Below are 12,387 nucleotides of genomic sequence, written 5' to 3'. Positions count from 1 at the left end.
ACTATACTCACTTGACAGCATTTGGATCCAAGCTGGCATACAAATAGTACAAGCACTTCATTCGTTCTTCTGTTTCCAAATTGTGTGGAACAAGATACTGAGCAAAGATTTTCTCTACTAGTAATCTGCAGGAAAAGAAGAGAGAAAAATCTCGATGGGTCAAAAAGTGGTAATATCTTTCAGACAAGCTGAAAGAACAAGAAATATCAGAAGTCACTGAAACTACTTTCTTCCAAACAGTGAAGAAATAAAGTATTGGTCTTTTTCTTATCTGTAAAGATCCCTTCCACCATTAATAGAGATTAGCAAGCACTGCTTCTTGAGAGCTTTTCCATTCACTTTCACCTTTAAGAGGGTGTAATTGCTTTATTTGTCACCATCTAAATTCTCCTTTTTCTCTAGGTTTTGAGCATCTACCTGTGTTCAATCTCATACATAAGAAGAAAGGAATACAGACAGCAAAAAGCTCAAATAAAGGAGAAAGAATACAAGAATATATATTGAAAAGGAATAAAAGTAAAAATCTGAAGTATCCTAGAAGGAAAGGGTAAGATAAAATCATATTATTTAACAGAAGAATATTTGAAACACTCATGCCAACACAGAAACCATAAGCATTAAAAAAGGTAGAGACAAAGGAACACCAAAATGTATACAGCAAAAGGAGCAAAGGGGAAACTGAGGGCAAACCAAAAGAGCAAAAACATTCTCCAATTATATCTTCTAAAAAAACAACAAATCAAATACAAGAATACATACTTAAGGTTTTAAATAAAATAAAAAGTTGAGTTACTGTATGACTGTACAGATCATCTAATAATCTTCCCCTCCAATAAAAAAACATTCAGATATTAATTTAATCCATAGCAATGAGATCTGTACACAATGTCCAGCTACAGAATTTCATATTTATGGACAAATACTTTGTGTGCTTGAATTTAGAGACTTTGTTTACTATGATTCCTAAAGCCACCCTAGGAGCGCCTTGTACAAAAGAGCATAGAAGACAGCACAGGTCACACATGCATCTTATTTCTACTCAAAGAAAATTCCAAGGGACATGATGCTATGGCAGAGGAATGAGAGGATGACCATGAATATGGATAGTTACCTCAAGGCATCCCATTAATATTAAAGAAAACTTGGCTTTTTCCTTTTGGGTGTACATTTTTACTACTGATGACTCCAATGACTACATTACTTGGGGGACAGGATCTTTAGATCTCAGGAGATTGGAGGCATCACAGCTATCTACTAATTTCTGAACACTGCTGTAGCCCATGTCTCCACAGATACGTTCCCCATAAAAGCTGTCAATACAAACAGTGTGAGTGTATTGCGACTTCCCTGGTCCATGTCACCTAGGGTACGTATTTACTAATAGGTAATACCTCTGCAACAAAGACTTTTCTCCTGTGAGGAAAGTCATTGGCTAACATATAAAGAGTGAGCAACAGGTCAGTGCTTAACGTGTGGTTATTTCGAGCCATTCCCTATGCATTTGTTGTAGAACATGAAATCTCGGAGCACACAGGAGATAAACTGCCCTTACGGCTTCAAGTTCTCAGTCCTGAGTACACAAACTCATCAATAGTTGAATAACATCAAAACAAGTAGGAAGTGACAGAGTTAAGGATGTCTGGAGAAAATGTGTTCCATTCCACTTCATGCCTGAATACTGTATGATGCTGTGCTATTATCTTCTCAAAGAACTAGTGTTATTCCATGTGCACAATGGAAAATGCTCTGAGGCTCAGACAGCTGTTCACCGTTATGTTTTATCCTTCTCCCTCATTATGGAAAGAAAACAGATCAGAGGTTGCTAATTTTGACTTATGCTTGTGTGTTTAAAGGACTGGATTGACTGTGTCTTAAAGATAATGGCATTTCTACAGCTCTTCTAGTGCTTCAAGTACTAACTTTCTAATTCTAAACAATGATAACATTGAAATGCATTTACTTCTCCATTCTGAGCACTTCAGCCCAATGCAGCTGAACAAAAATTTCATTGTCAACTTAAAAAACTAGCCTGAATTTTAATCCAAATTCTGCTATCAAACAGAACTAGAGGAATGATGAGAATCAAGCCGCCAATCTTTCAGCAAACAGCTTACAATCAGTGCCTGCTTATGAAAAGGCTGGCTTAAATGGCTCAACAAGACTTTTAGAAGAAACCACATTAGAGAAAGAAACTCCGCTTTGATGACACAGCCCTTCCTTGAAATTCCTTGTCTTGTTCCCTTTACGGTATTCTGCATTTCCAGTGAGCAGGAATACGGAAAAGATCTGCCACATTCACTGCAGAACTGTAATTCATTCCTGGCTCACTATGAAGCCTGTGTGCTGTATGAGACACGAACATACTAGAAAAAAACGTGAATCTCTCCAGGCAAATTAAAGCATATTTGATGCATATGCGAAAGCAGAATTAGCTTTGTATGAACTATGTGGGGATTTCCTCGTTTTTCCCCACTATTTAACACTTCTATCTCAGCAGACTTTTAGCATAATTTTTATGTGCAGAATCTTACAACTGCATCTTTCTTCTTTTTTTACAAAAAGGCAATGAATCAAATATGTAACTCTAACCCACTTATGATCAACAAGATTAACAAAAGTGAGATCCTTCACCAGTCTTTTGTGATGCCATCTGTAAGAATTAACTATAATAACTGGAAACCAAAGGAGGTTGCTGGCTCATTTGATGCTAAGAAACATTATAAAGAAATGGCTGGATTCTAGGTCTGCTGCATTAAACATCTAGGCTGAAATTCCATCTGTGTGTGATCTCATAGTTTGGCTTTTCCAGTGAAAGACAAAGAATTAACAGTGAGAGCTGAAAACTATCTTCCAAAACCTAAGCCAAAATACTTTCCCCTAAGCCAAAATATTATTTCAAAAATTAAAGGGACTGAGTGACAAAACAGGGAAGATTAGACAATGGTGGAAGCATCCCTGACATTTCTTCAGCTTTTGTTTTAACGAAAGGGTCAATTTCCATGTAGTGTAGCAAAAGGAGATGTTGCTATGCTGCATGCATGTATGGTGCTCACAGATTGATTATTTCAACATGCTAGCCTCTGGGAAGTAACAGGCAAACAAGAATGGGGCATAATAAAAGCAAAATTTGACTTTTTTTTTCCTATGCTGAAATTAATGACAATTTACTATCATCACAGATATACTTCCATCAGCATACAGAATAAATATATGAACAGATAATGCCAGTACCCCAAAGATCTTAGCACTTCTTAATAATTATTTAAATATATCATACTTAAAACCACAAATATAGAATGTACTACAACAGCTTTCTCAGGAAAAGCAGATTTTCATTTTCAAAGTATCTCTTATCACTATACAATTAAAATTAGGAAGGCTTAGGTTGACTCACTTGTCATCAATGCTATTTTGATAATATATGTGCAAAAGTTTATCCTTTATCCAGCTCACTTTCTCTGCAGCATCTTTTCCAGCCTCGGCATGAAGACAATACTTCTTGTATAGCTGGGCAAGACCCATCATAGCTTCTTTTCTTACTCGCCACTTGAGGGGGAAGAAAAGGAGATGGGAAAGTGGTTTTGGTAAATAAGTATCGAACATATACAAAATACAGTAAATATGGAGAAGACAAAATGGCCACATTCTGACCCCCTACATTTAGTCACTGCTAAAGCTGAAAAATGCATTTTAGAGCCTCTAAGTGAGAATTTGTAAAGCATACATAAGGTGTTTCCTCTCTGCAAAATAAGTATTATCCGTACAGAGTAAGCCAGTGTTTCACTACGCTGAGCAAAGAAAATTTGTCAGTATATAAAAAAACAACAGCTAAGTACAGCTTAACTGTACGTGCATGCCTGCATAAGTGCCTTCTTAAATCACAATTTGGAAGACTTATCTATTCAGAAACGGGCACCGATCAGTCATGGCAGCTTTTATTCACACAACAGCCTTACAGTTGGCACACTTGTCCAGGAACAGAAGATCTAGACCTTAGGCGCAGCTAAACTTGCCAGGGCTTGAACTCTGAGGCCACTTTTCACAATGGTGGGAGAGGCCATCTTTGCCAAAGTCTTGAAGTAATCACTGTAAGACTCCAGGGATGTCAAAGGGAGGTTTTTTTTTGTTTTGTTTTTGTTTTGTTTTGTTTTTTAAAGCAGCAATAAAATGCCTGACTGCAGCTTCCATAGATGGCATTCCTAGGTTCTCATCTTTATTTTTGGTGGTCACTACTTTATCTACTCATGTAAACAGGAAATCTCCCATTATTAAACACTTTAACAGACATAGCCCAAAAGCCCTCTTGCACTGCCTTGCGGAAGAAGTCATACCAGAACAGATGGAGGATTAATTTAGAGAAAGAATAGCGTCTCCCACTGAATGGTTTACATAGGAAGCCTCAGAAGGAACTTACTTCCCTCACCATTCAAAAGAAATGCATGAATAGCAGACTGCAAGGGAGAATTTACTTCTAGAATTTACTTACATTGCTAGATGACAACTTCGGTCTTGAACTCCAAGGACTAGCAATGTTCAAATTATTTCACCCTAACTAGCATAGATGTAGACACTGTTATTCACATTGTGCACAACTTCTTCAGCCTTGTTAAACTTAGCACTAGCAATAACAGCACAAAGTGAGATATTGCACTTTTAATTTCTTAATTTCTCTACTGAGTGATTTCCTTTTCTAGAAAGGCAAAGAAAAGAAAAATCCTGAAGGTGTTATGGCTTTATGTCAGCACAACAGCCTGCTTAGCATGAGATGATCAAATTTTATCAACAAGATGATGAAGAAAAAAACCTGCCTTTTTGTATTTCTTAAATATTAAAAAAAAAAAAAAAAAAAAAAAAAAACAGGTCAAGATTGCATTGACTTTGACAGTAGAGCGCGTGAGATGTTTTTATGAAAATGAAAAATTTTAGATATCAACAGAGGTTATTGTTCAACTTCTCTGCAGGAATTATTTGTTTATGCTTGTTGCACATCTATAGCACATTTTAAAGTGAAATCAAGGTGTGAAAGAGAAACACTTTCAGATAAGTATTCTTATTTTCCCATTCAGGTATACCCATCCAATGAAATACTATCACTTCATTAAATCTTCTATATAAGACAGCAAGGATGGCAAAGCTGTTGTCAGGACACAAAGGAGAAGGATTAAAAGAAATGATTCTATAAAATTTAAGCCTAAAATGAAAGCAGAGTACTTAACGAGGGATTATAAGAAGGGAATTTTGGATTGTGAATAGATTCCCGATCCCTGAAACTGCCGCAGAGAGCAGAGGTCAGAGAAGGCAGCTTTGGAGAGAACACAAGGCACTGGACAGGCTGCTTAGAAAATGCTTTGAAACATCATGGAAGCAGTCACCCAACAGGAAAATACAAGAAAAAAGAATAAGGTGCTACTGAAAGTTGAAGCAACAAACAGTAGGGTAAAAGATTAAGACAAATAAAAAGGGGGAAAATAACAATCACTTTGAAATGGAGCAACTAACAGAAGTACTACCCTGATATAATTAACAAAAGAATTTTGACCATCTTAGCTTCCTTGCTTAACTAGCACAACTAAACTCCTGCACTGAAGAATGCAGGGCTGAGTTACAGAACTATTGAAGCTCAAGATAACCCCTTAACTGTTGGAATCGGTCTTTAACAGAGTTAAGAATTAAAAAAATCTCAAATATTCCTCCTCCATCTGACAAAAGCCGCAGTGTTTGTTAGTACATACAGCAAACAAGGAGTCAGAACTAACTCGTGCAGAAAGTCTTAAAGAGAACTAGAATACCGGGATAATTCCCATGGATAATTCCTATGGCTTCATTCCACAGCTTCTCCAAGCTGATGATGTGAAAGTCTGTGTTCCCATTAATGGACTAAGTCTCTAGGCTACAAAGACTGGGGAAATGGGAACATAAGTCAGTTTTCAGAAACTCTCCTGTAATTTCTTAGATTCTCCAGGTTATTCCAGCATAAATGGAAATTTTTATTTTATTTACTTATTTATTTTTAAAGTCTCCTGGAACTAACTATTCTAAAAAGTGAAGACACTAGAAAGACATTAGAGATGGTGCTCTAATGGAAAACGGAAAATTCCTCAGGACAATTCTTACCAAAGATTGGATTCCAGTTTTTTTGAAAGTGTCTGTTTCCAGAGATACTTTTTCAACTGGACCAATAAAAATGGATTTGAAAAACATGTGTGGGTTGTTTTGTTTTTGTTATTTTATTTTATTTTTATAGCTGTAATCCTTGCACAAATGCCCTTACAGATCAAGTTACCTAAAGATATTTTATAAAAAATTAAGTACAAAAAAAAGCTATTAGGCTACCTCTATTTAACAGACAATTAGAATATAGTCAGGAGAAAAAACAGATTGCATACATGGTGTAACAGTTAGCATGCTTTAATTTTAAAGTGTTCTAAATTTCACATTGTTTTACAAAGGCACCACTGAAAGGAGATCAGTGTGTTTAAATAATCAGCATTTTACTTTAGCCTGTTTGATGAGTGTTGTTCTCACTACAGTATCTGTAATCATTTGACAGATAATTGAAAGCCCCCCAAAATGAGATGAAGTCAAATTTATGAATCTTCACATGCGAGTTTTCAGTGGATTTGTCAAAAAGTAACCCAAATAAAAGAGGTAAATGCAGTCAGCAGAGGATCAAGTTCTTAAAAGCAACGGAATAATTAAAATAGGTATAATGCATTATGTCTGGAACTAAAAAAAAATCCCGTTTAAAAAAGTACGAATACTGTTGCAAGGATGTATCAATACCCCTCTTCCAAACTGAAAGAAATCTTAAAAAAAATAATACGCAGAAAGTTTACAAGTGCTTGATACTCACTGTATAACACGTTTCTGTTTACAAAGAAATACTATACTGTTATGGCCTACTTCAAATTGCTAAGCATCTGTTGTAGTTATTTCTAGTTAATTCTCAACTTTTAGTTTTCCTCAGGATGTAGTTTCACTAAAGCTCTCACCCAATATTTTTATGAAAGAAACACCATCTAGAGTTGAAGTTATTCTTCACTAATTAACGCCTGAGAAGGCACCCAAACTCTTGAAATGCAGTATCATCAAACCTATGACTGGTGTGAAATCACCACGACAAGCATATTAGTAACATTAAAAAATACCACACTGGGTTTACGGCTATGCAAATTGAAAATTCCTAGCTCTGTAGAAATAACTATTACAATTGTACAACTGACTGCCCATCACTGATAGTGAAGGATGGTAAAGGAGAACAGAGACACTATGTAGAAGACACTAAGAATCATTCCAGTCTGAAGACGTCAAAGTCCTGGTGGGTTGGACTAAGAATTCTTAGATCTCATGAGTTACTTTTTGGGGGATATTTTTTTGATGTCTGAAAAAGAAGGAAGTAGTTTCTCTTAATCACTCCTGAGAAATGATTAATGTTAAGTGGCAGGTATAACTAACTGAAGATTTGCTTTATAATAATGAACATAACGTATTCAAAATCAGAATTTCTGTTTGTGCAAAGATGACAAATTCCTTTTCTCCAAATCCCTTACAGTAACATTCTCATCTAAAAAGGCGAACATAAAAAAGAGAAAAGTATTTAAAAAGAAATAAAGGGACTATCTGGAATGACGTGGTTTATATAGAAAGGTCACTCCCTACCAAAAACTACTACATACATTAAACTTGAACTAATTGGTGCAGATGCCATCGACACATGTCAAGTACAAACATGTTCAAGAAAGAACTTGATAAAATCACAGGAGAAAGTTTCTTTGAAAGCTATGGTGAACATGACCAAGCAGATTTAAGAAATTGATAATGTGCTCTAAGCCAAAAACTGACCACTGTGAGAATTATATTCGGCTATATAGACCTTTGGCCTAAACCTATGTGGCTACTCCCATGCTCTTACAGAATGACCGTATTCCTCAAAACGATGACTGTACTTGCTTGCCTACACTTGATTAGTGTCTCCATAATATGCTCTCTTCATTAAGATGCTCTGGTAAGAAATTTTTCCCCACAGCTTTCTAGTTAACAGTTAACTCTAAGATCTTCTATTTCTGGGGCTTTGGTAAAATTTAAAAAAAATTTAAAATGGCATTACAGGCAGACATTCATGAAAATAAAATATTAACACTTACCCGTTTATCTAGTGTTCTTTCCCTTACAAAGCCAAGCAGCTGGTCATTAACTAAAGAAAGATCTCTCTTGCCCGCAGTAATAATTGTAACAATAACATCATGGCGAATAGCTTCCTCTGGGTCATGGGATCTAACTTTCAAATATTCTATTATGAAAAGAAACAATGAAAAGTTTGGCTTTTTATTTACATATTATGTAATCAAATTTATATTAATAATTACAAGCTAAATTTGCATGTTCAGTCATATATCAGAATTTTAGTATCTATTAAACATAGAACTGCCTATAAGAAACACCTATTCTACCATTTTCTACATTACATTTATATATATATAAATATACATGCACATTTAAATACAAAAAGGTTATAAAAGTGAATAGCTTTTACAATAACCTCACTTGCAACAGGCAATGATTTTAAATAAAACTGATTAGAATATATTGAAACTAAATAAAGTTGGGAAAGGGAAAAAAAACTCATTTGCAAAGACATAGCAAGGTAAATAATTTAAAAATACTGACAGTTGCTGAAAGTTATCTAGCATCAAAAAAAAACAGTATTTTCAGTTAAGCCTGAAATTCTGCTCATAGTTAGAATGATGGTGAACTAAAGGAAGAGACTTTGTATTTTAGACCAGCACAATGGCTTCTTCTAAACTGTGTTCTCCAGTACTCTCTTCCACTTATTTTTGAAAACAATTCAGTACCTTGCACAACTATTTGCTTTGATGTGCCAAAACTTCCATTAGAATCTGAAAATACTTTAGAACTCAAGCTACAATGGTAGCTTCTTAAACACTCACTCTTACAAAGCCCACACAAAGTCGCACATTCCATGTGTGAGTGTGCTTTCTCTTGTGCTCTTGTCTTCATCAAAAAGCAATTACACATTAGTTAGCTCTTCCATTCAGTATTATGCATTGGGTTTGATACATTTTGGAACTACACTGCTACGTACAGAAATAATTACGTTCTTCCCTGCTCGTATCTTAAATTATTCTAAACACCAGTATTAGCATCTCACCAGTGAGGTCTTTTGCTAAGTCCGGATGGTTCATTAAACAATGACTGGCGAATTTCACACTCTCTAATCTCACAGGGACGTGGATATCATTGAACCTAGAGAGATAGGAGATGATGAATGTTAATTTTTAATTAGCCTTGCAAATCAAGATTATTCTTTATGTAGTAACATGTGTTCAAACTACGTTTCATTAATTATTAGAACACTCAGATGGCAAAATAATACATTAGAAATATTTCAAATTTATTTCCATAATGTACCTCATACAAGAGTTTGTTACTATTTAAATTAGGACTACAATTAAAGAAAAAATACGCTACATACAGATTAAATGGTGACCCAAGGGTCATCATCCATTGACATAATTCTCTACATCTATCAGGTTGACCTTCAATCACCACTATATACCCACACACACGTGTATATATGGAACTATAAAAAACATATATATCCATATAACATGTACCATTTGAAAACATTAAAATAATGTTTAATTTCTATGTTTACTTAAAAGGAAATATTACTTCATTCAAAAGGTAAATGCCGAATAAAAAGGGTATAGCTGCAGATATAGTTGTACAGTAAATACGAGAGCATTATGTGGAATTTCATATTGTGTAATTTCTGCTATGTATCTAATGTAGCTATCTATCTGATCTATATTCCTATAACTGACAGCTACATAGCAGCAATCATTCAGGTTTTTTATTCAAAAATGTAACTGTATGCAATTCTCTGCTTCAAAGGCAGAAAAAACCAACCAACCAAAAAACCCACCAAAATCACAAATAAAAATACAATATTATTAGGAAAATTCATCACAAAAAGAATGGAAATTCAGAACTGCATCCCTATTTCTCTTACCGCCCAAGAAAGCACTGCCAAAGAGGACGATTTTGTGTGGCCAGATCAGAATCTTTAGAGCCAAAGAGTTTAGCCAGAAGTCGAACAACAGCCAAACGTTCTTCTCCATCATTGCTCTAAAAATCAAATAATGTAAAAGAAACTGTAATTTGTTACCTGTGATACCTTAATAATAATTTCTGGCTTCCTTTTCCTCCTGCTTTTATAAATTGGATTAAAAAGTCATTTTGAAATAATTTCTGATAATCTCCAGTCTACCTAATTAATTAGATGAATATGATGAAAAACATACATACCTATTAATTTAATATATTACAGCCACTGATGGCTGTGCTTTGAAAATTCCTTTCAGGAATGAAAAAAACTATACACAGCAGTTTGAATAATGTATATCTCTAGCAATTTCAACAGTAAACGATCTTATTTTTGTTTTAAAACATACTTAAAGACTTCTGTGCATGTGGAAAAAACACCAATTAAGATTTTCTATATAGATGGGCACTGACAAAAGATATTAAATTGATAGGATGTAATTCAACTGGTTTGTTTCTTTATTATTTCTATTTGTTATTTTTGTTTATTGTCACCATACCCTATATGTACAAACACAAACACACTTCTTCACAATTCTTTCCCTGTCCAGTTACAATCTTATGAGTCATATAGCTATTAATTAAAATGGCAACAAAAAACCACAACCAGGATAACTGAACCATTTCAAAAGATTCAAAAGCAGTCAGCTGACTTACTAGCTGATTACAAATCCAACAAAATATTTGGAAGTAATTCCTCATTTATTAGAATATTCTCTTTGTAAATCAATATCGAAGCTGACACTCTTGCATTCCATGTGTAACGCCAACCACAGCTCAATTACTTTATAAATTCCAAGTGAAATCCAAAGATTAAGTATATACAACTTTTACATTACAATCCATTACATGTGGATTTATGATTGCAATGATTCTATATTTTGCGTGTATATAACATCCATTTGCAAGCATGGAAAGTACGCAATTGTGTACACTGCTTCAGTGCCCATATTTTAATAATAAATGTAAACAAAATTGGTAAATATAAAATTTCTTTCACTCTAGAGGAACACATTAAATCTACAACAACTCACTCTTTAATATCCATGTCAATCGTATTACCTGTCTCAAGCTACACTGTAACCTACCTTCAGTTTGAATTCAAGTTGTGGCATGACTGACAGCAGTAAGTGAGGGTCTATGGCAAAAAGCTCTTGTATCAAGTCAAACACATGTTCTGATAAGTCACTTACTGAAGATTTTCCCAGTACCAGAACCTGGTTAAAAAACTAGAATACAAATGTTATTGCTTAGAAGATTTGTTTTCATTAATGCAAATACTGTTTTTTACAAATTATTTTAACCTAATATCATTTCAATTCTGTTGGAAAGTACTCAATACGCATTTCTGATTCCATCAAAGCATTTCAACCCTTACAGTTCTGTTTCAAGCACATTAGAGACAAACATCCATCAAAAATCAGTTCTACTACTTCTATCATATCAATTAATTCATAGAATCACAGAATGGTTTGGGTTGGAAAAGACCTTAAAGACCGTCTAGTCCAACTCCCTGCCATAGGCAGGGACATCTCCCATCAGACCAGGTTGCCCAAAGCCCCATTCTGCCAGGGATGGGGCATCCACAGCTTCTCTGGGCAGCCTGTGCCAGTGCCTCACCATCCTCTAAGAATTTCTGCCTACTACCTAATCTAAATCTATCCTCTTTCAGTTTAAAGCCATTATTCCTTGTCCTATCACTACACTCCCTGACAAGGAGTCTCTCTCCAGCTTTCTTGTAGGCCCCCAGCACTCCAGGTGGGGTCTTAGGAGAGTGTTACAGAGGGGGAAGATTGCCTCCCTCACCCTGCTCCTTTTGATGCAGCCCAGGATATGGTTGACTTCCTGGGCTGGAATTAAGTCCTGCCAGCTTATGTCCAAACTTGGTAATTTGATGGTATGATAAAATTTTATAGTAACTTCATAATAATATAGTAACTTGATAATTTAAAATATTACTATACCCCCAGTCAAATTAAAAGATAATACAAGAATTGCTAATTTCAAATTGAAGTCCATTATAAGTTGAGAAAATTTATCTTAGTTTTGATTTTCTTGTAAGAGCAATCCAAATTGAGTATCATGATGTACTGAAAAATAAAGTTTCTCTACTTTTAGTCCATTTTAAAAAATTCCAGATGACTATGATAGGTCTTGTGGTATTTGATGGTCATGTATCAAGATTCTTGGCATTCTAAGAAGAAAAAAAAAAGTAGCCTAACATATGAATTTTCTCATGGATTTCTTAATGTTTGATATGCT

The 12,387-nt window shown here is 34.8% G+C and overlaps 1 protein-coding gene across 3 annotated transcripts in view; it reads right to left on the bottom strand.

Annotated features, from left to right (window-relative positions):
* Positions 1–12,387, bottom strand: part of PDS5A (PDS5 cohesin associated factor A) — a 78,429-nt gene that overhangs the window by 27,998 nt on the left and 38,044 nt on the right. For all 3 annotated transcript variants that reach the window (XM_035326244.1, XM_035326242.1, XM_035326243.1), the window contains exons 8-13: positions 11,214–11,354; positions 10,034–10,149; positions 9,170–9,264; positions 8,145–8,290; positions 3,395–3,546; positions 12–125 (exon numbers count right to left, since the gene is read on the bottom strand). In XM_035326244.1, coding sequence (XP_035182135.1) covers positions 12–125; positions 3,395–3,546; positions 8,145–8,290; positions 9,170–9,264; positions 10,034–10,149; positions 11,214–11,354 — 764 coding nt within the window. The remainder of the gene's footprint in view (positions 1–11; positions 126–3,394; positions 3,547–8,144; positions 8,291–9,169; positions 9,265–10,033; positions 10,150–11,213; positions 11,355–12,387) is intronic.

The sequence above is a fragment of the Oxyura jamaicensis genome, chromosome 4, assembly GCF_011077185.1.
Source record: "Oxyura jamaicensis isolate SHBP4307 breed ruddy duck chromosome 4, BPBGC_Ojam_1.0, whole genome shotgun sequence".
NCBI classification, from domain to species: domain Eukaryota; kingdom Metazoa; phylum Chordata; class Aves; order Anseriformes; family Anatidae; genus Oxyura; species Oxyura jamaicensis.
Note: the sequence above shows the minus strand (reverse complement) of the source record. Positions and strands in the feature narration are given on the sequence as shown.